The sequence below is a fragment of the Anoplopoma fimbria genome, chromosome 12 (genome assembly GCF_027596085.1).
Source record: "Anoplopoma fimbria isolate UVic2021 breed Golden Eagle Sablefish chromosome 12, Afim_UVic_2022, whole genome shotgun sequence".
NCBI classification, from domain to species: Eukaryota; Metazoa; Chordata; class Actinopteri; order Perciformes; family Anoplopomatidae; genus Anoplopoma; species Anoplopoma fimbria.
Window position 1 is genome coordinate 24,800,309 of NC_072460.1, and position 27,196 is coordinate 24,827,504.

General features: G+C 41.1%; 1 protein-coding gene across 1 annotated transcript; it reads left to right on the plus strand.

Annotated features, from left to right (window-relative positions):
- Positions 1-5,710: 5,710 nt before the first annotated feature.
- LOC129100099 (EMILIN-3) lies at positions 5,711-26,631 on the plus strand. Its single transcript, XM_054609625.1, has 6 exons — positions 5,711-6,295; positions 20,052-20,174; positions 21,685-22,007; positions 22,315-22,661; positions 23,520-23,870; positions 24,657-26,631. Exons 1-6 carry the CDS (start codon positions 6,105-6,107, stop codon positions 25,788-25,790), a joined length of 2,469 nt encoding a protein of 822 aa, XP_054465600.1. The 5' UTR covers positions 5,711-6,104; the 3' UTR covers positions 25,791-26,631.
- The last annotated feature ends 565 nt before the right edge of the window (positions 26,632-27,196 follow it).

The following is a 27,196-nucleotide window of genomic DNA, read 5'->3' on the forward strand; positions in this document are numbered from 1 at the left end:
TTATGGTCTCAATCTCTAGTTTCAAGTCTTCTTCAATACAGCATGATGTTCATTTAGTAAATGATGCTCCATTTAGAGTCAAACAGACCATAAAGCAGGGTATGCTTTAGGGCGGGGCTTACTGGGATTGACAGGTTGCTGCCGCTATGTCACTCCTCCGCATTCCAAATATGGTAATTTCCGTTCATTGGTTGCAAAAAAACAACTTGTCTATGGCCGTAATCAAAATGGCGACGGGAAAATCGCCGAACTCGAGGCTTCAAAACATCAGTCCACAACAATGGTTGATGTCACGGTGACTACGTCCACTTCTTATATTTAGTCAATGGTTTCATCACAGTACAGTCATGTCAGCTTACAAAACACGTTTAAGTTTGCAGTTACTCTTTAATAAGAAATCAAACTCAACATGTGCCTTATCCGTTCTTGTCATAGTTGGTTTTCTGTTCTCTCCATGTTAAATCTTACCATCCCCAAGCCAAAACAGAATACTTCCCCTCTCTCTTGTTTAAAAAACCACCAGTGGGTCTTAAATCATTGCAGAGTGGAGAGAGTGGGTAATTTATCACCCACCATCTTAAACGCTTGTAGATGGAGGCGTGATTTTACTGCTGGTGTTAACGAGCAGATTTTAAAGTGGAAGGGATGGAGGGTCACACCACCAAGGAATTAACACACCAAGTGACTTAATTGCCCAATAATGTCTTTGTTTGTTTTTTTTAGGTGTTTTTACATAAAATGCATTCGTAAAATGTAAAACCTTGCAGCTGACTTGCATCGTTGTCTGGCTTTCGCATATCTTTGAAACTTGGAATGGATTTTTTGGACATATGCGCACCAACCTTGTGAATTGACACCTTGAAAGGTCCCACCCTCAAACGCAGACTGGCCAATTAGAAGGTAGCATTAGCCAACTCTGACCACAACTATCTGGTTCTGCTCCACAGAGTCTCATCAACGGTTTGAGATGTTCTTGATGTTCAGGTTGGTTTAGTGGACTTCGAGCTCGTCTTGTTTAAACATTGTATAATAGTGATACTCGTTACCTGGAGAGATTGGAAGGAGATTTACGTTTCTAAACCGTAATGTTTCGGATTAAAACCTGTGGAGCTAACTTTAGCAGAGTACATCATTAAGTAGCGTTAGCGCTTGTATGGTACGCTAGGAACTAAAGGTATGCTAAATGTTTACACATGCTGCTTTAGCTGTTGAATGATTGTAACACCTGAACTAACCCGCTTTACAGGAATAGTGTTGTTTATTAGTTTCATTGTCTTCTGTCTGGATCTCCAGGTGATGTGGTGGTTCACTTTTACTCTGTGATCTGTAGCTTTAGCTTCTGTCTTTATCTTTTTAACCTGTTGAATCAGTTTGACATCCTGGATATATCCTTCAAACACATATTTTAGACCTTGTTTTTTTGAAAAATTGCAGTTAGTGACAGTATGGACTCCACAGTAGCTCTGACAGCTTGAAGGAGTAGCAGCAGGGTGTTTAAATAAGGGTCGAATGGGAAATAAATGACGGCTATTCGCCTTGTCGTCTTGTCTTTTATGAAGACTGGGTCGCTTCCCAGGTCAGTACAGTAAGAAAGGATCAAGTGTCCTTCTCATTGCTAAGTAGCTGATGTCACTAAACTGGAATCTGTCCATTTTCTTAACCTCCCCCTCTGAGCCCCCTGTGTCTAAATCTGATAGTAGTGTGTCCTGTAAAAAGACTGATAGCGAACGACGGGGATGGTTCACGGAGGGGTTAGGGCAATGAAACTAATTGAGTGGTGTCGGTTTACTCTAAAGTGGATTCATTAACTTTGTCAGTCATCACTACAGGACTGTGTGGCTCCTGTTGATCACTAGGGGCTAAAGGGGGAAAAACTGGACCCAGGCTGTATGTCCAAAAACCATATAAAGTTGAGTAAATTGCACATTGTGTGGTATAATATTTCATTTAGTCCAAAATATTATATTATATTAGCCAATGCTCAAGAGGCTTTAGATTTAAAACATTGTTGGATGAATTTCATCTCAGATTTCACAATATGGAATCAGGAGCAGATAAGGATATATTTATCTGAAACTACTCGCAGATGTAGCACAAAAGACATGAAAATGAAAAACAAGAAGAAGAGGACATATGGAGCAAATTATGAGCCAACAAAAACTGTTTTGTTTCACTAACTTAATAACAATTCAAACAGAAAATCAAATTTTTGTCAGCTAATATTCCATAAAAGTGTTTTATTGTATACGTTTTATTTGGATTGGTTGTTCTTAAAGCCCTTGTTATTCTATTTAATGCTATAAATTATCATAAACTAACTTTAGAGATTCACAGATCTCTCTCTCTCTCTTTTTTTCCCTTTAACATTTGGACACCATGCTTGGACAGACATCTGCTGAATATTGTGCCAGTCGCTTCTGTGAAAAAATGATATTTCAATGCAGAGCCATCTGCCAGAATAGACAAAGATTTAGAAATAGTTTCCTTCTCACTGTCTCCCTGCTTTTAGCGAGGTGACAGTTTCTGGAGCGCTGCGATGAATCTTCAGCAGGAGGCTTAGCACTTCAGCAGCTTCACACTGTAGACCTTTAAATCTCTAAAGCATAAAACAGAAGGAAAGAGCCTTAACTATTCCATGCTTTAGTGTATACCATGGAATAAGGATGTAACAAACCTCAACTAAAAAACATCTAAATCTACCATCTCCATGTCTGTTTGAGCTCTTGGTCTGTAATATACGTATTTGGTAAACTCTTTCACTTATGTGTCTCTTTGCACACCATAAAACTGTGTTTTTCTTTCACGCTGACCTGTAAATGAAGAGCAAACAAAGCAGTGTAAATGATGCACCGACATCACACAGGTGTGAAGGACACTGCAAACCAATCGTTCAAACAAAGAGGTCGTTTCAAACACCGGAGACTTCCTTCTCTGGGTGGATTTTAAAATCAGCCACTCTCACTGTAGAAGTGTTGCTTGGGCTGCCAATTTAGCCACTGTCTTCCTAAAAGATACAATTATGATTCAGCCAGTAGTTATTTTGGTGACTTGGTTTTATCCAAATTTACAACAGCAACATTTCAAACAATATTTAAAAGAAACCACAGTTTCTGTTGAAGCTTTTCTGTATATTTCAGACCCAAAAGTGCTCAAACAGCCATTGGAGAACATAGATCTATCAACCAATGTGTATAGGTTCTTCACATCCATTTGTCTTTTATTTTATGGTTTGCATTGTAGGATGAAAGTTTTGAAACCTCGTCCGTTTATGCTGCACAGATTCAAAGATCCTTGCTTGCAGAGGCAAAGTGGAATTGCAAAGTGCTTTTCTACAGTGTTCAACTTTGGGAATTTGACAACAAATTTGCATCGCTTAACAATTTTCAACCTTCTTGCTAACTCTTGCTAGACTGTATAAAATATGGACTTGGTCCCGTGACGACAACCACAGGTCACTCAAAGAGGCCACACCCTCAACTTTGCCTAACTTTAAACCATATTATAATTTTAACGGGTGGGTTTTATAAAAAATTTACCCCCGCACACTTTTCATGAACGTTGAGATTAGCTTTAGAGTACAAAACAGTTTTTGTACCGGGCTGTAAACCTCTTTATTTCTGCTTTAAAGTTGGGCATTTTAACATAGAAGTCTATGGAGATTGACTCGCTTTTTGGAGTCCCCTCCTCAAGTGGCCGTATGAAGAACTGCAGTTTTTTGGCACTTCTTCATTGGCTTCATTTCTGAGCACCGCAGCTTTCTTTTATGTTTCCATTTTGCCACACACAAAACTAGCCACGACCGACATACCGAAAGTCACAAAAGTCACAACATCAAAAAAACAGCATCACTACGACTTCATTAAGCTGTAACAATCTCTGGCGTAACAAAGCTCAAACACCAGAATTGCCATAGATTTTTGGATTGTGCAAAACAGGGAAGGTTTGTGATTTTTGTTTCTTCTCAAATAAACTTTTAAACTAATTATTTCTTAAAAAGATTGAAAAAAAAGTCCCATCAGCAACAATCTCATCTCTCTTCCAATAAATGGTTTAGACATATTTTTAGGCCTCAACAAACATGAATTCAGACACCGATCCGACACTGACGCTATCTTTTAATAGAAACTGAATTAATTTGCGTAGTTCCCAGGGCAAACCTCCAAAAGAGACACAGGAGGCAGTTGAGCATGAATTCAAGAGCTACATGGGAGCGCGGCAAGACGTAAGAAGGGGGAGTCGGGGGGGTGGGATTGCTACCGAAGCTGTGGCGGGGATTTTTTAATGACTGAGGAGAGGAGGAGGTCCATTGTGTCCAGATCTACAGCTTCTTATCCAGGCCGCGGCTACGCACATGGCACTGCACACCGGGGCCGTGAACTCTGATGATGTACAGCTGCTACCGGAGCAGATGGAGACAGGAAAAGAGAAAAAAAAAGGAGAGTGTAAATAAATAAAAAGGGATTAAAGTCACTCTCATGAACAGTTAATCATTCCTCCTCTTATCTGTCTGTTTATATAATATTTTAGTTATTGTGGATTTTGCACTTATTTAATATTCTTTACTGTGTTATTACTTATTTACTTATTTAAAATACTTGTTTTGATCTTGTTTTTTTTACTTATGTCTCTTGTTTGCACTATCCTCTCTGCTGCTGTAATCCTGCAAATTTAAGTAATAAAGGACTATCTTATTTTATCTTATCTTATCTTATCTTATCTTATCTGTCTGGTACAAATCCATGTGCAATAACCCGGTAACTTTAAATTCAACTTTTCTAATTCTAAATTACATACATACATCTCACCTTCCTCGTTCATAACATATCCTGTCTCAACCTTCACATATTTATTCAAGCAGCTTGCACACTGCATCATTGCACTTGTATCTACATTTCATTGTCATTGTTTTTTGTGTTTTTTGTGTTCATGTATATACTTCTGCAATTTTTATTTGCATGTTGTACATAATGTCTAAAAACATTATGTACAAAACATATCTATTTCGCCAAGACTTTCTTTCATAACAGCGCTTAGGTGACCTCCACATAGTCACAAAAATGTATCCTTCAGATGATCTTTTATGTATATACATTTTTATTCATTTATTTAATTATTGTTTTTTTCTAAATGTAATATGTTTTTCAGTTTTTATTCATATGCTGACATTTCCTGGACTGTACTAGTTGTTGTTGCTCTGTACAAACATGTTATTCTGTTACTATTTTTATTTATTCATTTTATCTATTTTTATCTTTAACTTTTTATTTTTCAAATGTACAGCACTTTGAGCTTCATAGTCTATATGAAATGTGATATATAAATAAATATTATTATTATTATTATAATAGTTAAATGTTCACCCTTTGTTCCTCTTGGATCTCCTTGTATTTTTATTTTTATTTTATTTGTCTGTTTCTTTGTATTAATGAGTGCAAGAAACCGGATTCTGATTCTGATTCTGAAGAGACAAAAACTTTTATTGTTGGAAACAGAGCGTTTTTTTTATTGTTCTTTAAATCTGAGTGTGTTTGTATTTAATGTGTGTGTGTGTGTGTGTGAGGCAAAGAGTCCCACAGATCATATTAGCAGTCGGTCCTCCCCTCGGCTGGAGTCGGGGTGGGCTATGCAAATGCCGTCCGTCCGTCTGCCGGCCCCCTTCAGAGGCAGCAGAGCAGCACGCCGCTTCATGCACTCACGCATAAACCCTTCACTCATGCAGAGAGTGCAGAGAACTTAGAGGCTCAGGTCCTGCATGTATAACTCTCTCCTCTCTCTCTCGCTCTCTCTCTTTTTACCCCCCTCCTCCAGCACACCTTTGTGTTGTTTTCCTCCCCTCCCCTCCCTCTTCCTCTCCCCTCCCTCTTCAACCTCACTGGTTATTTCCCCACTACACTCCGTCCGACGTCCTCAGACCGTGGTGAGATGCTGCTGATGATGATGCTCCAGCTGTTTGGCCTCCATGTCTCCTCCGGGGCCCGCTGAGGAGGGAACTTTAACTCTGACAGTCTGAGGAAACTAACTTTTTTTTTTTTCTTTTTTTCTCTCTCCTCGGTAGCCAGTTTGCAATTTTCAAGGAATTAATTTAAAGACTTTGAGGAGAAACAATGAGGACCAAGTTGTGTCATCTGGCTGCACAGCTGCTGCTCTCAGGAGTGCTGCTGCTGTCTTCTGTGGTGGACGGCAAAGGAACTTTCTACGGGGGCCACGTCAATCCCTTCTATGGGAACAGATACAACCTGTACAAGGCTGGACTCAACCCCCACCATTCACCAAACAAGCCCATGACCCGTCACAAGTAAGTGCTCCTTTTTGGTAGCTCCTGCACATTTTTATTCCCCTCTTCCCACGCTGCAGGGTATTGGATTCAAAAAGCATTCCAAGTAGCTCGTGAGCAAAGACCCACCTCATACTGTATCCCCCCCCATCCTGAGAAAAAACACATGTCACCAGAAATATGGTTTCAGTTAGGGCATCGGCTCGGTAACGGATCCCTAAATTGACTCTCTGTTTCTGCTTTGCTCACCATCAGCCCTTCTCTGTGGTTCACACCTAAAAACATCTGTGGCCGGGCATAAACATCATACAGCAACAATGACATATGAAAACAAAGGCGTCATTATGGGCTTTATGGTGCAGCGATGGAGGGGGGGGGAGTTGATGACAAGAGTATTGATCCAACACTGCTGCTGTGTGTGTGTGTGTGTGTGTGTGTGTGTGTGTGTGTGTGTGTGTGTGTGTGTGTGTGTGTGTGTGTGTGTGTGTGTGTGTGTGTGTGTGTGTGTGTGTGTGTGGTAGGGAGAAGGGCTCAATCAGAGGAGAGACTTCCAGTACAGCTGGACACTTGCTGACAGTAGAGGAGCGATACAACTAATCTCCGATCAATACCTTATTAATAACAGAGCGGACTGAACTTTGAGTTTGCAGTGAGATTGCTTGTTTTTTTTTTCTTCTACTTAACTCCTCCAGTATCAACAAGTAGAGATGAAGGATCTTATTTTGTTTTAAGACGAGACACCTGTAGGAAAAAACATGTGTTTCATGAAACTGGTCAGTTTAGAGATTTGATTCCATAAGATGTCTTCTTTCAGCCAAGAGGAAAGAAAAATTCCAAAATACAAATTTAGGTGTTTATTTTACTACTTAGTCTATTATCGTCTGTAGATTTCTCCTAAATTCACCAAAAGTTTCCATTAGATAATGCCTCATTTGCATATTGAAACATAACATTTCAGAAAACTTGTAATACAAAAAACATTTGTCTTAATGTAGGTAATCAACTGGTGAAGTTTCATGATGATTTTTTACCCTATTCACCTGTAGTGTCTTCAACATGTATGTAATTTAACTAAACATATCTTTAAAGGACGTTTTCTCTAAATGAGTTTTTTCTCAGACTCTGATCCAGAAATCTCCACTTCAGTAGCTCTTACATACACCAAACTTTACAGCTTCATTCCTCTCTATATTCTGAAGGTTTCTACAGAGGGGTTTGCTCATATATCATTCATAGCCTGATTTATACAACATTTTATTACAAAAAACATGGAGAAAATTTAATGTAAGTAATCGACTGGGGAAGTTTCATGGTGATATCTTGTAGTGAACACATTTTGCTTTTTGAAAGCCCCTAAGCTGTGAGATGAACCAGAGGATAAAATGTTTCCTCGACAGAGATGTTTTTTCGTCTGCAGGGCTCTTTTTTTGGTTTTGTCCTCCCTTTCTCCCGTCTCTTTTGCTCGGCTTCCCCCGAGATCTGTTATGTCTTTGGACAGCTGCCCCAGCTACCTGCTGCTTCACTCAAACTGCCACCAGACGCTGCTTATCGCCCGGCCCTGCTCAGTCTGCCATGTACCCCTCGCCTCCAGGGGAACACATGCTCTTCAGCATCCTTCACCCGTCGATCTCAACCTTTTTAAGATTGTTTTTTGGTCGCCATAGTGACGCAAGCGTTAGAAAGTGACGCAATCATTGTGTGCAAAGGCTCCACGTGGTCGCAGAACTTGTTCGTGCGAAGTTTTGTACCTGCGATCAGATGTGACTGTCACAAATAGTTCACTAATAAAGGCATTAAAAACATTTCTAGGGATTATACCATAAAAGCAAATTTGTTTTAAAATTCTTTAGAAATCGTAGGTGATAAAAATCTACATTTGAGTAAATATTTTGCAGCCACATTTTATTTGTTTTACAGGATATTCTACCTTTGATTCTTTATAATCCATTTAATACTTGACTTCTTTCTTTACAGTTCTTGTACAAAGACAGCAAAGAAGTTTATGAATACATAATATAAGTTTACAGTTAATTCAAATTCCTACTCTGCAGTGAGGAGTTTGGTTAAATGGCGTTTTGTGCGGTTACACTCGTCTTCTTGCTTCTTGGATTTTTGTTTGTAAGCCCTCTTCGTTTCAGAGAAAAATGCAACGGACAAAAAATTCAACATAAACGCCTTCTGCACAGGCTCCTGCTACGGTGCCAAGCACGAGTATAAACAAAGCTTAACTTTCCCTTCTAAAAAATCAATCCTTCTTCTTACCTTTATTTCCAGTCATCATACGTTTACTATCCGAGAACTTCCTATAAGCCCCAAAACACCAGTTGTCTCTCTCTGCCTTGTGGTGGAAAATTTCTGTCCTATCAGTTAATGTCCCGAGATGAGTCTCAATGAGCGTTGAAATAAAGATCAGATGACAATTGAGTGTCTTTGTGGTACTTTATTCCTGCAGGAAGAGGCATAGGTTTTACAGAGTCACACAGAGTCTGCAAAAGAATGCACCAAAGAAAGAGGCTTCACTCTCTTGTTACATTTGCTGGAGCCTGAGAAGTAGATGGTGAGGCAGGCGTCATGGTCAAAGAGGGAAAAACAAATGGTTTTCCCAAAGCACCTGTCCGCTGCTCACATGAAACATTCACACAGAAAATTTCCATTACAGCCTTCACTATCTAAAAGGCATGTTATTGTTCATTATATCTAATATTTGTCTTCTGGTGGCATCCATTTTCATTTTTTGACAGTGACACCAAACAGGTTTATTTATACTCACTCATGCCAATTTATGCTAAATACATATCCAAGCCTTAATCTCCAAAATGTATAAATTTACCAAACATTCTAGATCTTTCTTTTGAAAACCAGCTGATCAGTAATGACGATATTCTCCCACGTGTGTGTGTCTGTGTCCAACTATAGTGTTTATACAAGAGCTGCTGTCTCTCCTTGGACACAGTGGTTACAGATATATGAGCTCAGTTGTTGTCGGCCTGGAAAAAGACTTAAAAATAACACACGTGCTTTAACGCGTGTGTGTGTGTCCTTGTATGTGTTTGTGTGTATTTCTGTGAACACACTCCTGTGGATTCACTGCTTGTAAATACAAACTCTTGTTGCCATCTGACCGCAGAGTCACACGGATAAAAAAAAACACGGCTGTTTTATTAGAGAGATATCTAAAACATTCTCAGCTGTTCGCTTCATGTTGAATTATCGGTGTTTTGGCAGCAAAGTGAGTCATTTGATTTCACAGGCATTCCTCTCACTCAGTGTCCTTATTCATAATAGAGAGTTACATTCTGTAGCTGTCACAGCTTTATTGCATAGAATATTTTATGGGCCACTGCGGAAAAAAAACTGTGCATTGACGGCTTTGTTTTGATTTTCTGGTGTGTGTTTTTCGGTCAAACCCTTTTGGCAAAGTGTCAAATATTCACTGATATACGTCTCCATTTTATGGATGAACCTATCTGACATTTTCAGTACCGATATTTGAGCTTTGGGAAATCTGCCGATATTGAGTATCGTTCCAACACCAGTGTTTGATTAACAAGCTGAATGCCTCGATGTGTGGAAGTGCTTAGGATCATTCTATCATGTGTAAGATAACATTAGGCTTGACTTTTAGCCTCCTAACTTTCTGAAACAAGATATTACAATACATATAAATGTATTGAATTGTTATTTATTAAAATAATGGTATTCGATACCAGATTGGCCCACTTTGTCACAGATACCCGATCCATGAGTCAATATTGGACCAATATCTGTGAATCTCTACTTCATTTCCAAGAGCAAATTGTGAAAGAACGGAGAAACCAGGGCTCGACATGAATGCTTTCCTGCTGCAAGTAAAATTGAGTATTGGCGAAAGTTCATAACAAGATGAAAACGTTATCATGATGACAATTTAATATTGTGAAATGCAGTTTTTACCGAGAAACTTGAACAAATACAGATGTTTAAAGGAGTTGTTTTCACAGATATTAAAGAGGGAATTATGACCTGTTTAACTTCCTAACACCAGAACTAATCAGCTTATAATACATCATTAAAACTACTAATGGACCCCAGAATATGTTTAATCAAAGCAAACATTTAAAAAGGAATCCTAATAATTTGAATTATGAATTGTTTTGCAAACAACCTCTAAAGATGTCGAACACAAAATAAAAGGACATTTGGAATTTCTCAGGATTTTCTTTTTCCATTTGTTCCAATCTCTGTTGATTTCTTTTATTTATTAACAAGCCCATATTTGGGACATTTGGGACAAGTAAGTTTGGTCTATCAGACAAATAAAACATCTTAGCTACTCGTCTTAAGCTCTAGAAACTGTCGTTAATGGTTGTTATGCTTGTCAAGTGATGCTCTACACTAGAGACCATCCCTCTAATGTATTCTGTGACACACATTCCTAACGCAGTAATATAGATCACAAAGGAAAAAACTTTAAAAATGCGTCTGGCACCCCACAGGCATCTTTCCACCACGCTGCCCCTTAACGACCCACCGTGCCACAAAATGCACAACAACAGGTGAAACATAATCCAAAGAGCCACATAGCCATCGCTGGGAAATGAGTGTTGTATAAATCAATTAGAGATCCCAGCAGATGCCACATGCCTTCTCTGATCAGATTAGAGACAATGTCCCGGGGCTTTTCAATGATGTATGGGACAGAGATCAAGGGGGAAGAGGTCAGCGAGTTGGTAGAGGTCAGAGGTTAAGGGTTACTGTTGTAAGTTTGTGTTGAGTGTCCAGTGGTGGACAAGAATGGAGCCGGTCTCCTGCTAAGGGTCACAGAGGATGGGCAGTAAACTCCCAAGCTCCTCACCAACAGAAACTTCACTGACCTAAAACACACATATATATTCTAGTAGGTGAATGCACTTTACAATATTAAGCCTCTTTCACATGTAGTTCAGGGTCAAGAAAGTTTGCGAGAACCGTCAAATAACCAGCAAAAGCGTTGGCGTAAATGTTTTACCGTAAAAACAAGTCACAGATTCGAAAACATTCCCGGTGGAATCTTGTGATTGGTTAGCTTGGTTCCTGAAAGCGTCTTTTGTCAGATGGACGTAAACCTTTACATGCTTATTGTCTCTGCAAAGTTACCGCTTTCTTTCACACAGTCATACCGGCTTTTTCCCTGAACGGTTACTAAGGTCTTGAGGTGGGAAATTGGCGTTACGGATTTTTTGAGTATTGATCCCTGCTCCCTTTCACAAATAAGCCCATGCAGATTCCTGAACATATCAGGGATAGACTGTATTTGTGAAAGGGTCTTTTAGGGTTTCAAGTAAGGCGGTGTGAGGATTAAATAGAATCTTTTTTTGAGTCTTTAATATATAATATTCTGAAGGCCCCGAACAGACTGGGAACCTTCTTGCTGTGATGCAACCGTGTTAACCACTGCACCACCATGAAGCATTAAGATGTTAAATTATACTCATTGCTTGAGCCAAACACTTGCTAGCTACAAAATAGCCAAGATGGTAACGTCCGTATTCCAAGATGGCGACTACGTCCACTTCTTATTTACAGTCTATGTCTATAGAGTCTTCTCATCGAACGCTCAAGAAAGCACACAAGCGAACTGCCTCACTCAGGGCAACCAAAGAGATGTATTGGAGTTGAGATTGAGATCAACAGTTGGTTTGGTGCAGCTTAATGTTGGTTGTAGCTTTTGATTTCAGTCTACATTCCAACCCTCACCGATGGTCATGAGCTTTATGTAGTAACCGGTGTTGGATGGAAGCGGCCAAAATAAGTGATCTCAGGTGCGGATACTTGGATCACCTTTAGAGAAAGGTTAGGGAGCCCAAAGCAGAGCCACAGGCCCCATGACCTCATTTGTCAAGCCCTGAGGTTTCAACCTGCAAAAGACTAGATTTATATGTGAAACGGTGTTTGTCAATGTCATAGATGTGGTCAATGAGGTTCTCCTTCTTCTTCCGGTTTCACTTTGGCTCTCTTCAAATATAACATACGGCCTTTCGTTGTCAGAAAACTGGTTGCTTGGGTTTATCCATCAGCCGACTTCTGTACAACACATTCCTATTCCATTCCCAAGCACATTGGGTGCATTGACCCCGACAAATCTAACAATTCCGTTCTGAAAACCCTTTTTATTTCCAGAACACAGAAAGCTATTCTTACCTCAAAGAAGATTATGTGCTTAGGGGAAATGCCTTGAGGATAAGATATTGGTGTGTTTTTTCACTACCGGTGAGACTCTTACTGAACTCCAAGAGAAAAATAGAACAAAACAACTTATTTTAACAACTAAAGCGATCTATTATAAATAGGAATTTATGAGAAGTTGTGAACATATGTTCATGGTTTTACTGCTGTAGTGAGGATTAGAGGCTGATCACTATGAGTTAAGCACATGTTAAAGTAATGGTCTGCCTTTAAAGCTATAATAACCAGAGCTGGCACGGAGCTGACTCCATCTATGAATGTCAGAGCTATCCCCCTTTGGTTTCAGAGCTGGAAGTATCACGTCTTTCCTTTAACCCTAATCAGCAGCCACAGGAGCAACGTCAGTCAACCCCTTCAAGACCTGCCAAGTTGGCGAGGAATATAGTTTTCATTAAAAGCAAATACATGGAAAAGAGATGGGCCCTTGGAGGAGCGTTGTTAGCCCCGTAGACTCGGCGGTTAAAGGTCCTATTTTTCTATCAGGCCCGGCCGGGTCATAAATCTGTCAGAGGCAACAGCAGCGGCCCGGGGTTCAAACGGTCAGGAACCCCGCAGGTTAGAGAACGGTCAGTAATGAGGAAGGTGGGCTTTTTGGTTCTGCGACAACAAGGCAACGGAGGGAGCAGAGACTGGTATGCTTCAATATGTAAACATAGATTTCATTGTCGTTGTTTCTTGTGTTTTTGTGTTGATGTATATGCTTTTGCATTCTTATATTTCATGTTGTACATACTAGTTGAATGTTTATCATTTGTTCCTCTTGGATCTCCTTGTTTATTTGTCTGTTTATTTGTCTGTTTCTTTGTATTAGTGAGTGGAAGAAACCGGAGTCAAATTCCTTGTACGCTTATGCATACATGGCCAATAAAGCCGATTCTGATTCTGAGATTACCTGCTTTTTGCAGATTTTGCAGAAAAAAAGGAGAACAGAGGTTATTCAAAAAAAAAAGGGGGATTTAAAGGTGAGTTATTTTGGGCCCAGGAGAGGGTGGAGGTTCAGCAGCAATAATATTTGCCCAAAAATTCCCCCGCGTGAGAATCTGAGATGGGAATTCTGCTTTTCCCCCCCGGGAGGCTGTGAAGCAATTTAAGGGACTGTAATGCTATACTGGAAATATTTACAGTGGGACCAAGAAATGACACGCTCCAGTGACAGACAAAAAGACAATATTGTTGGCGTTAAAAAAGTGGAGAGAGAAGAAGTGAGGCGAGAGAAACGGTTAAGGAGGTGACTGTTTTGATATTGATTGGAGAGGACGGAGGTCAGGTGGAGGTGGGAGGAGCAACATAGAGTTCAATGCACTGATGAATCTGATTCAGTGTTGAGTCTGTTGGGGTTGGGTGGTTCAGAGAGGGTGGGGATCAACTGGAGACTTTATTCTTTATTAGTTTTGGCTGTTTTCTTGCTGTTTATTGTGAGATTCAACTAGAAAGTTTCATTTAAGACACTAAAGTTTAGTTTTTTTGTAAAAATCAACAGTTAAAAATATGCGAAATATCGTCAGAAATATCTACAAATACAATTAACATGAGTTGTAGAGATTAAGCAAGAAAACTTTTTTGTGGATCTGTATTGTGAATTAGTTTGGCCTTTCTTCAAGGCCTAATTTTGTTTCAAACTGCACAACAGAAGAGTGGTATCTTGTTGTAAGTTGTAAGTTCAGTCAAAGACAGCCACGATAGCCACGTCTCTCTAATGTCGGTTGGGTTTTTTTGGTCACTCTGTCCACCACCTGACCAGCATTTGGACGGATTCTCATGAAATCTGTTACACACATTCATGTCCCCCTCTGGAAAACATTCAAAGTTTAATGTTTCCAATACTTTGATTTAATACTAAATATCTGCAAAACATTTCCACTTGACTGCCGTTATTAAGCCTTGAGTGCGGCGAAAATTCGCTGTCGCCATCTTGGAATGCGACTGTCGCCATGTCTTTTTTTGGCAACCATTGAACAGAAGTATACTCTGTTTACCAGAGGGAACTACTTAAACAGTAGTTCAGTCTGTACAACAGTTGTCCTCAGACAGACTATCAGACGCTGCTCTGGATCAAAAGGATCCTGGTAGATTTAGTAGTGAATCTGTTCAAAGCTTTTATTGAAAAAGTCACAAATGTGCGTTTCTGCCGATATGACGCAAAATAATTGCAGTCGAGTATTTCACATTTTCATGTTTTTTTATTTGTGGTGCAAAGGCCTTAACTCTTTTCAGGATTTATTACACATGTTTGTGACTTCCTACACCTCTCTGACCTGTATATTTTTTCTAGTTCTCCCAGGTCGTCTTACCTGATGCTTTTATCTGTCCCAGCTGCAGAGTTCAGTTTAAAGGCTCATCCGGCATTTTTCTGTTTGCTGCCCTAAAGCTAAGCTCATTTGACATCTTAAAGTCTCCTTTGACCAGTTAGACAGATCAAGCTCTACAATATCACCATGCAGGTCTGCTTATAAATATAAAGGAAGGAATCTCTGTTTGCTACGAAGTAAAAAACCTTGAGAGTCCACGATATGTTTGAGGAATTGATGGCAGTAAAAGCAAATAGGGAAGCAGTTAAAAAAAACATTCAGGCGCTCAACATTAAAGTTAGACATCAACATGCTGAAGAGAAGAACAGTTCTGGGAAGCAGAAAAAGCCTATCAAGCTCAAGGAAGAGAAGAAAGTTGCTTTAATCATCAAACTAATAGCGTTGGGGTCAAAAGAAGAAGAAAGAAACACTTTTACTTTGCAATTATGCCGAAAATTGCCAAAACCAAAAAGTAAAACAATAATTATCTTTGTCAAACTATTACTCAGTTATGGTTGCTCTTCTCAAGCCTTCCTCATTAAGTCTCAACCTCTTTACAAAACATTATGAATCTTTAACCTTTACATTCATTCATTTATTTAATTTCTGTGCCGTGCACCTCTATATTACATACATCTTCTGGTCTTGAATATACAAAGCCTGTGGGTAAAAGAAACGACAAAACAGAAATCAAAAAAACATAAAATATCTACTGGTTATCTCGGTAAAGACCTCTTTTTCCTCTTGTCCTTGGCTTTCTCCAAATAACTCATTAATTACATTATTCTCACACATTTACACAAATCCTCCCGGAATAGACGCCGAGTCTACATCTCTCAATCCTTCCATTAATGGCCTCTCTTTGGCGTTTGGACTGCTTAATAGTAGTTTGAATTTGATATGACCCACCTTGATGAACAAATCATTTTACATATACGGCATTTTTCTATGCCCAGACATCGTACGAGTTATGTTTTAACTTTCTCGTTTAAAACAAGCTCCTGCTTCCACTCTGAAAACACCGGCACAAAGTATGTTGTCATGACAACACGTCACCTGTCGACTTTGCGAAACTCAAATCCCATCACCATCAATTAGAGCAAAAGCAACGTCACCCTGAAGATGGAAACAAATGTGTAACGACAGTCTGATGTTTTTCACCATTTACTGTCAAAAAATCTGCTAAAGTTGCAGTTGTCTGGTTTGTGTACGTCGCAAATAAAGTTGTTTTGACCGGAGTGACTTTTACTGTCTGCTGCTCACTGGATCGTCCTGTGTGGCCGACCGCTCCCATCTGTCACCGTGGAGCTAAAACGAACCACCAGAAAGTATTCATGCTATAAAAACCAGTCTCCTTGTGCCACATTGGCTGAGAGGTGAGGTGTGAAAATAGCTTCAGAGCATGTCGACACTCCACTCTCTCTCTCTCTCTCTCTCTCTTCTCTTCTCCTTCCTGGATGCATGTCTATAGAGTCTTCTCATCAAACGCTCAAGAAAGCACACAAGCGAACTGCCTCACTCAGGGCAACCAAAGAGATGTATTGGAGATGTATCAGGATTTCTCATCCTTTTGTTTTACCGCATAGTGTCCAGAGTTTCGCTGTCTGCTCCAGACACACATGAGCAGACAAAACAAAGTTCTCAGCCACCACATCACGGGGTTCGTATTTCTGTGGATAAAGCTCATGTAATCCTGATCCTGCAGAGCTGTGTGGTCCCTGTGGATGTAAGACAAAAAAGCACCAAGAGCTCCATTGCATTTGTTTTAATATGCATCTATGTGAGAGGGTGTCAGCTCACACACACACACACACACACACACACACACACACACACACACACACACACACACACACACACACACACACACACACACACACACACACACACACACACACTATCGCTATCTCTCAGGTTTTAAACTCAACATTGGTCCCGTAGTGAGATGTTTTTACACAGCAGAGAAGGTGACCTGAAGCAGCTCCGACGGGATTCATCTCGGCGCTTTTTTGACTTTTGATTCTCACACATGTGCCAGAAACTTCTCCGTCTGTTCGACCCCGAGGATAATATATCACTCGCAGACCCAAATGACATTGACAGATTTGTTAAAACAGGCGAAGAGCAGACTGAGGGGAGGAAGAGAGAAAGAAACAGACACCAAGAGAACGTTTTTCTTTTTTATGATTCAATGTACATCTGGATTCATGCACCTCTCAGGCGTTGTGATTGAGTCTGAAGGTCATTGCCTTCACCCCAGATGTTCACCTGACAAACAAATCGGTGAACATGGTCACTTTTCACTCCACTGATCAGCTCCGTCTGTAATGTGAGAATAGTTTCACACAGTTCCTGTACGGTAAATACAGACATACTCACACACTGCTCTCCATCAGATGTCATAAATCCTGTCAGCAAGCATTTTCTAAACTCTCACATACACAAAAAACAAAGTCATAAAGCTTTTTGTTGCAGTTGATCTGTAACACTTTTCAGATTTTTACAATTTAATACTTAAACCACTCACTTAAGTATTGACAGTTTTTCTTAACTAAAGGAATCTCTATTTTCATCACCGGGTAAATGTGAGCTTGTGCAAATATATTTTTCCCATGTTTAAAAAAATGAAGAAAAAGAAGAAAAAATACTATGTTTTGGCGCCAAAGGCTGTGTGTGTATTCTGTGAGCAGCAGAGGGAGTGATCAGTGTTCGGTTACCCACCTCAGGGATCGTAAAGAAAAGAGCCTGGTGGTGGTGGCCAAAAAAAGAAAAGAAGCTAATTGTTAGCAGCATTGAATCAGCAGACTGAGCAGGGAAACAGTGCACCAGTTTGTTAAGAGTTTTCATTGGAGGGAAAATGTGTCAGAAATGATGACGCAGCACAACTGTTGTTCTCAGATCGATCCTTAAATCGTCATTTCATAAGCACCATATCCAACCTAAATGAAGGAGTGTAAGTATGTGTGTATGTCCTTTTGATTTTCAGAACAATTGTCATTTTATGGACTTCACACTTGGCAGGTGTATTTCTGAGAACCTCCTCCCTACCAGATTGTCTCCGTCGATGTTGGCGTGAGCTTTTGCAACCAAATGACACAGATGCTACTATTTCATGGCAGGTGTATCAACCCCTTTTCTTTTAGTAAACATTATATATCTCCAATAGCATGTTGGTTAACACTGGCTAGCAAGTTTTAAACCATGCACCATTTTCTGTTAACCAGTGTAGCACGAAAGCATGGTGGAACCTGCATTGTAGCTAACTAACTAGCCAGTAGCATACTGACTTATTAATGCATAATCCACACACTGGTGTAACTGTGTGGGAAAGCACATTTCTATTGGCAGATAAGAGACAACTTTGTTCGGATCATTTTCTCTGACTAGTGTTGCATGGCAGCATTATGTAGCTCTACCTCCATTTAACACGGTGATGTCATCATGACGTCTGCTGTAAAAAGGGTCTAAATGTAGGATAACAGACCCAGAGGCCGAGCAACCAAAGCTATACATAAAAAAACCATAAAAACACAGTTTACCGCCGGAAATCTTCTGCAGCAGCCGGTTAAAGTTGCCTTTGAGTGCTTTAAGAACTCCCATCACACCACATCAGTTCAGGTCTTAAACCGCCACTTCCTTAAAAACGCATGACCCGGCAGCAGGTTGTCAGGCTGGTATGAAAGGGAGCTCTGTCACCCCCCCACCCCTTTATCCAACATTAACATATGTCAACACGGGCAGAGTGGCGACACACACACAAACGCTGTCAACACAGTCAGCGGTTTGTACGGCGGTGCAGCGGTTTCTCACAGACTCTGACAGGCGGCCTGTTAGCCCTCTGAACCTGTTTGCTTGGCATGTAGACTCCCCCCCCCTAATAAAGTCCCTCCTGACTCCTCCAGACGCTTCTATTTGTCCTGAAAACAGCTGCAATAAGTACTGCATGTGTTGCTAAACACTCCCCGCTGAATGTAAGAAATGCTTCACAGAGAGAGTGAAGAGCGCAGATCATCGCTTCCTGTGTTGCAAAAGGGGGGGGATTTGGCTGTTGCTATAGCTACACTGGCAATGAGGAGGGAGAAAGTCCAGTGTCCATGATGCAACTGTTCTACAGTTAAGTTATCATGTGTTGGATGGTTGGATTTATGAGAACTGAAGGCTGATAAACAGAGTCAGAGATATTTCTTGTTTCTTGTCTTTTTCAATGATTTTAGCTCAAATCAATGAAGTTTTGAGTTCCTGAAGTATTATTTTCAACTAGAAGGAAACAATCCATCCAGACGAAGCTCTTCCATCGTTCTGATTAATGCCAGAGGGATCCATAAATATGTGCTTTTTGATATTAAACACTTAAATCTCACTATAAGTTATCCATATTTAATATACAGTAAAGCTCTTCAACAAAAGCTTGTAACATCTCGATTATTGGTTGCAAATGAAAACTGGAATTTGATATAAATAATATTAAGATTGCATTATTATATTAGACAGACATGTTGTGTTTATTCATTATTATGTGAAATCAGAGTTACAAGGCATTTTATAACAACTAAAAAACTAAAACAAAAACAACAGAATAGAGAACAGACGGAATAATCAGTAAACAGTGAAGCTTCCACACAGACTGAACTCAAGAGACGCCTCATATTTGAGTTACATATTTGCCAGGACGACATAATCTCATCACCCAGCTGGAGGTGGAGCAGCAGCAGGAGATTTAAAGGGACAGTTCACCCCAAAATCAAAATCACACATTTCTCCTAGATTTGTTTTGGTGTTGGTTGCCTTATAGTTTCAGAGATATCGGCCGTAGAGATGTCGGTCTTCTCGCCAATATAATGGAACTATATGGCACTCAAAAATATACATTTGAAAATCTGAACAGCAATGTCTTTTTCTATAAATCATGACCCGGTTACTCAAGATAATGCACAATCTTTTTGTTGGGAGCAGTTTTTATTTAAGGAACTATTATCCCTCCACCATTGTTCCTCCATTAAATTGCAAAAGAAACTACAGGAAATATAACTAAATGTGATTTAAGTGTTATTTGAGCATCTATTGTTTTTGCTTATAAAGAGATCTGTGAGAGAAGAAACTACAAATTCACATTGCAAAAGTTTAAATAATAAGCAATAAAATAGACCCTTCATGTTCAAAAGCTATGTTTAATTGTTTATTTTATCATGGGCTGTCATCAGCTTTAATGAGAAGGATGTTGAAGTGTTAATAAATCAGTGTTGTTGGCTTGTTTTAACTCTAACGTCTCTCTTCTGTCTCCACAGAAACCACTGCGCCTTCGTGGTCCAGAAGAACATCACCTGCACCATGCAGGATGGAGTGGCCACCTACGTGAAGGCCGAGTACACCACCAAGTGCATCTGGGGTCAGAAGTGTCCCGTTGTCATGTAGGTTTATTTCTTTCTTTCATGCAAAACAACTAAAATCCATCAGAAACCTTTTTAAATGTTAAGTTTGAGCTTTTAACAATGACTTCAGGAGGAACTGCAGCAATAGAAACTCTGCAGAATCTAATCTGTACCAATGCTGCCCTCTAGTGGTCACATGGTGCGCTGTCCTTATGATGCAGCATGCACATCTGTGTTCCAGGTCTTCTACGTAGAGATGACAAATTATGTTAATTATTTTTTTTATAGAAAACAAATTATAGTAATTTAGTTCAAAGGACTTTGGCTGCAACATTTTTCATCCTCTACACATTACATAATGCTGAAAAGCTCCTCTCATTTATTGATTGTTCTCAGTCAGATGTGGTCTTGTTTCTTGAAATTATAAAAGAATAGCATGATTTATGTATCATGATAAAAACTGAGGTCTGAAGTAAATTTAATTCAACTAATCTATTGCAGATATAAGTGGAATCCATGCAGACATGCTCATGAAGCTGATTTTGTGATTCTTTTTAACATGCGCACACACAGGGGAAATTAAAGGAGTGGATTTTCTCTTCTCAAAAGACAGATTTGTATGTGTGTGTGTGTGTGTGTGTGTGTGTGTGTGTGTGTGTGTGTGTGTGTGTGTGTGTGTGTGTGTGTGTGTGTGTGTGTGTAGTAGAGTGAGAGAGGATCTTGACGAGATAACACTGAAGTTGGGTGCTGACCCCGGTTTAGTCCTCTGATGCCGCATCATTTACGCTACACTTTGTCTTAATCTCCTAATCTTCCTCTAATCCAGGTTTAATCCCACAGAGAACAACTTCATCCCTTTATCTCCCGCTCTGCACCCCCCATCCTCTGTGCTCTTAATTAGTAAAAAAAAAGCACTTCTGCGTATAAATAAATATATATATATATATTATATACCTTAAATTTACATGTCATTATAATGTATATACATTACAAAATTATTGTTTACAGTCAGTTTATACATTCGAAATACCATAAATATATATTAGCCTTCTTTATGTTATATTTCTATATATTTTTATATATTTTATCCCAATATTTTAATTTAACTATTTAATGTCTTACAAGATTTTTTTTTGTAAAGTAAACGTATTTAATGAGCATTTTTGTTTAAGGGAGCCTGAGATTCAAGCTTTTTTTGCCAACAACTGCTTCATTTTTTGTAATTATTGTGCATATGATAATAAAAAGAGCTTGAAACTGGTTTTCAACCTTTAAACATAAAACAAATGCAGACCTGAGTGCTCGCAACTAAGACTAGCTCGCTGTTCCAGTTGACTTTTGGGATTTTGGATGAGATGTGAGCGTTGTTTACCGTCTCCAGAGTGAGGTCACCTTCCTGTTCAAAAATTGAAACGGATACATTCAGTTCACTGTTAATAATATATAAATATATAAATATATAAATATATATATATAACAGTGGACATGACAGTGGTAACACTCTCTTAACCTCCGATAGTAAACCTGCTTTCCATCGTGTCTCCTGCAGGTACAGGACATTCTACAAGCCAAAGTACAAGGTGGGCTTTAAGTCGGTGACGGAGCTGGAGTGGAGGTGTTGCCCCGGTTACTCCGGAGAGAACTGCTACGATGGACCCACGTCGCTGCCCGACGTCATGATGCCACCTTTCAAGGGCGGGGATTTACCCCATCGCCCCGGGGTGAAGGGCTTCCCCCACGGACCCCGACCGCCCGTGGACCATAGGCCCGGAGGGGGCCAGCTGGAGCCCGGCAGACCTCTACCCGGATCACCGGACCACAGAACGATCCCCACCGGACATCTGCCTGCTGGGAACGGAAAACCAAACTACGGTGAGATCATACACCAAAACAAATCACTGTGTAAACCTCATAAAGTTACATTATGACCTCATAAAGTTACATTGTGACCTCATAAAGTTACAGAAGTGAAGGAGAGAATTCAATGGAGCCGTTTCAGGGGCTCAGGAGCTTCTGAGGGGGAGGGTAACTTCTTTTAGGCTTGGACTTCAGGTTTTACACTCTACAGACCTTTTACATGTACAAAAATATATATAACACACTAAAGAAGAGGGAAAAAGTGGAAAAGCATAACAGGGCCACTTTAAAGAAAATCCTCCTTTTCTGTTTGGAAATACAGGGAACAGATTCGGGGTTTCTGGAGTGACTGGTGAGCGTATGGACCGCATGGAGGAGGACCTGCGCCGCCTCACCCAGGGCCTGGACACCCTCAATGGGGTGGTGGCCGGTCTGGAGGAGCGACTCCGCACCTCTCTGCGGGAAGACACCAACAAATTCCTGGTGTCCCTGATACCGAGCGCTCCACGCACACCGGACTCCGCGGTGGGATTCGGGGTGATCCCTGACGTGGCTCCTGATGGACTGGAAGGAGGAGAAGGCTTCACTGGGTTTGGAGATTTGGCGGGACGGGTGACGGAGGTGAAGGATGAGCTGCGAGCCAAAACGCACATCTTAGAGGAGATTCAGGTACCAGAGTGTTTGAATAGAGTAGATCATGATATGATATTATCACGATACTTAAGTCATGATAAGATATTATTGATATATTGCAATTTGTTGAGTGTTGTGATATGAAACATTGCGATATATTCATTAGCTATTTTTAATTTGCAAATTATGCAGTTTGTCAACATCTATTTAATCTAATTATATAAAGTTTTCACTCAATTCATCTCACTTCATTCCATTTCTATTAGGCCTATATCCAATGAACAGAAATAACTAAAATCATAATCAACTATTTCATTTTGCTTTCTTTAAGTCATCTATAGTGGTGATTTGCCTAAAAACAGACAATTAAAATGATTAGGAAATGAAAGTTTATATTTTTATTGATCAAATAATCGTGCCATTAGTAGTTTTAACTATGTATTATAAGCTACTTAGAGCAATTGTTTTAGAGTTAAAAAGGTCATAATTCATCTCTATCTATTTGTGTTGTGGTGAAAACTTCTCCTTCAAATAACTGGTCGTACAAGTTTCTTGTGTTCTGTTCACATGACTCCCTGGTGATTTTCTGTACCTAAAAGGCTCCCTCACGGCCGATTTAAAGCACTTTTTTGGCGGATGTAAAGCTGGAATGTTGGCTCCCTCTGAACAAGCAACGTTTCAGATGAGAGGCAGGATTCTCTCAATCACATAAAAACAGACATCCTGTATTAATGCAGAGATCATAAACCATAGATATCGTAGCTTCTTCAGTTCTTAAGGTTTTGAAACCGTGACTTCTTTAACCACACATTTTGTATCCATACAGTATTGAGTATCCGTTTGATTGGTCAGGCCTCAGCTCCTCTTTGTTTATTAAACGCTCCCTCCCTGTAGGGGATGGTCCTGGGTCACGACGGCCAGCTGAAGACGCTGCTGGAAGGAGCTCGAGGCCGGCCCGTCCCTCAGCCCGGCTCCACGTTCCACCTGGACGAGATCCTGGACGCCAAGCTGGCCGGCGTGCGTGCCGAGATCCTGGACGGCTTCGAGCGGCGCCTCACCGGCATGGAGAGCCACTGCGACGAGAGGATCGGGGCGGTGCAGAACCAGTGCCACAGGGAGCACATGGACGGACGGGACCAGATGCAGCAGTCTCTGGACGGACGGGAGACCGGGATCAGGGAGGAGCTGGGCTCTCTGCAGGCCCAGATCCAGGGTCTGACGCTCACGGAGAGCTGCTGTGGACAGGTATGACACGGAGGACAGCAGCGTGCAGGAAACCAATATGTAGAGTCCTGAAGTACATTTACTCGTGGGGGTTTCATGTAGAGAAAACTCTGAAATCAACACACATTTAGACTGAAGTTTGACATCTCGCTGAGAATAAAGGCTTGTGTCCACATTGTGTCTTTTTCTAGCAGAAAAGCTCCATCTTTTTCCAACCAGTATCCTGAATAATCACCCAAACCACCCCTGTTTGATAGACTACTTTTTATTATATATATGAGCTAGAATCTATTGTTTTTTCCTCCATGAGCACAAACCAGAGGATTCTTGACCTCATACTTTGTATAAATGAGCTTGTCAACACTCAGTCTGACAGCTGTAACATTTAGAGCAAGAAGGACGATCCGTTGGAGATGAAGTGCAAAAAAAAGCAAAACACTCAGCAGGAACAATCAAGTGTCGGCCCGTCTGATCTCCTCCAACAAAAACAAAACAGTGTCAGTCTGACATATAAAGACACGAACAAAACAAGCTTCTCCTCCGTTTTCTGCAGTAACGTCACTCAAGTGCAAACTTGTATTTTTTTAAAGGGGTGATTGTGGCTCAGTGGTAGAGTAGGGTTGTTCTTCAATCAGAGGATCGGTGGTTTGAAAAAAGGAAGATGGCGCTCAGAAAAAAGACGCTTTATGGTCACAGGCCCTTGGAAGAGAAGATTGATACCATGTTCTCTCCCAAAATGTGAAACTATTCCTTTAACTAAACACTGTAAATGTATATCATTTTTTGATTATTGATTGATTATTGCAGGTGAACAGTCTGTCCCAGCGTGTCCTGCTGCTGGAGGAGTCCGTCAAAGGTCTGACAGAATCTCAGCGGCAGCTCCAGACGGCCCTCACCGACCAGAGCATTCACGTGGAGACGCTGATCGAGACCCGGCTGGTGGACATAGAGGGCCGCCTCAACGGCACCGAGGGCGGATCCGATGGAGCGGCGGGGCTCCCCGGCGGCCTGGACGGCTTCAAGACCCTTCTGGAGGACAAGCTGAAGACCCTGGAGGAGAGAGTGTTCGTGGCCGTGGAGGAGCTGAGCAACGCCACCGCCCCGGCGCTGCTGGAGGGTCACGTGGTCCCGGCGCTGGAGACAGAGATCGAGTCCGTGAGGAGGAGGGTGGAGGGCGACCTGGACGGCATCCAGAAACAGCTGATAGACCTGGAGCTCCTCTGCACCTCCTCTTGCTCGCCGTCAACCCCACCAGCCGGGGATGTCAGCATCACCGAGGTGGAGGAGGATTGCGAGGGGATGGGGAAGAAGATGACGGACCGCCTGGACTCTCACTCCAACCAGCTGGACCGCCTCAACACCACCCTGCAGAACCTGCTGTACCACATCGCCCAGGAGGACTCGGAGGGCATCGTCCAGGGGGAGATCACCCTCCTGAAGGTCAACATCAACTCTGTGAACCGCACCCTGAAGGGCCTCAAGGACTCCCTCCGCTTCATCGCGAGCGAGGTGGGCACCGCCAACGCCTCCTGGGAGCAGAGGGAGCACCACATCGTCAACCAGGTCCAGGGCATCACCAGACTGGTGGGCCACCAGGCCTCCCTGCTGGGGGCCGGGGAGCGGCGGCTGGCCCAGCTGAAGGGGGAGCTGGTGGCCCTGAAGAGGCGGCTCTCCGGGGAGCTGCAGGGCTGCAGGAGCTCGGCGATAGAGGTGCAGAAGGAGGTGAAGGACGTCGACAGCAGGGTGAGCCACGTGGAGGGCCAGTGCAGCAGCCTGGGGGAGCTGGCGGAGCACCTGGAGAGGATCCGGGCGGAGCTGGAGAGACACTCGGACTCCTACCTGGCCGAGGTGAACGGCACCTTGGCGGCGCATTCGGAGCAACTAGCTGAGCTGAAGGGGGAGGTCAAAGACTGCAGCAAGGAGGCGGACAACCAAAAATGAGACCAGTAGCATCGGAGCTACAGATTTATTTTGCAAAAAGAGACTTATATGTGCTTTCCAATGCTTCTCTCCTCTCTCTCTCTCTTTTGAATCCCATCTGCACAGATGCAAAATAACTGAACCGGTGAAAAGTCATTTCCCATCGCCCCCCCGAAATGTTCCGGGTATTTAGTTTAGTGAAGTGAGGAGAGGAAGACTCAGAATACAAAGACACACCTTTGGCTGCATAGCTGGACAATATTTCCCCCTTGAGATTTTATTCCATCGGGCATTTTTTTCCTCTGATCATGATTGTTTTGTTTCCACATTTTACCTTTTTTTTTTAACTTATATGAAGTGAATGCATTGTTATGATGTTAAGCTGTTTATATTAGAGAGATGATTAAACAAAGTGGATGATATGGGACTAATACGCTGCTACGGGTTTCTACTGACACGTTGACATCCTCCGTGTGGACGCTTGTCTGGTACTGTACATCAACTGGGTGCTATTTTACGTTTTGTTTGTAAACTTCTGTTTTACACGTGTTTAAAAAAAACCAACAACATGTATTTCTGCTTCGACGGTTGTGTTTGTTTTTCTGCCACATTGCTTCATGGAAGTTCCAAAGCTCACCACTAGGGGTCAGTGACAACATGTTACATGGCACGGTAGATTAAAGGAAATAAAAGCTAAAACACTCCAGGGTGGCAGTGTTCTTCAGACACTTGTTTCAGCAATGCATTAAATTCAATTAAACTTTATTGATACCTGTAAGGGGAGGTGCATGTAGGAGCTCGTCTGTGGAGTTATTGTTGTTGGATGGTCAGCAATCCCACATTTCTTTGTGTTTTTTTATTAATGAACAATAATAACTCTTTACTCTCTGCCCATTAATTGTTTGTCCACAAATACACAATAAAAAAGATTAAAAAAACAGATAATAACAAGGCTAACAATCAAATGCTTTAAAGTAACACAAAGTAATGAAGCCCTTATAAAAGCATAAATAAAGCTCAATGAAGAGTTGAGAAGGGATAAAGGTTTTTAAACACTTTTTTAGGAATTTATTGCCACTGCAAACAATCTTATCATATTTTATTTCATACTTTAATTGGATAAAGATAGTGCCTGCAGTGTTTGGATAGACATTTTATTGCAGTAAAGAAACTATATTTAATCCCATAGGTAGTCAGAAACCAAGGTGTCTAGGTCCGTCTGGTCGACCTTTCTTTTAATATAGTTATTCTTCTAGCATTAACAGATTTCAGCACAACAAATATATTTCATCTAAATCTACCGTTGAGGCTTTCAAAATAAAGCATTTGATTGAGTGTGATGATAAAAAATGTCTACAGTGGCAAGTTAAGAGTTCCTAATGAGGTAAAAGAATCTGATTGCTCTGTTAATTTGTGTTTTTATAGGC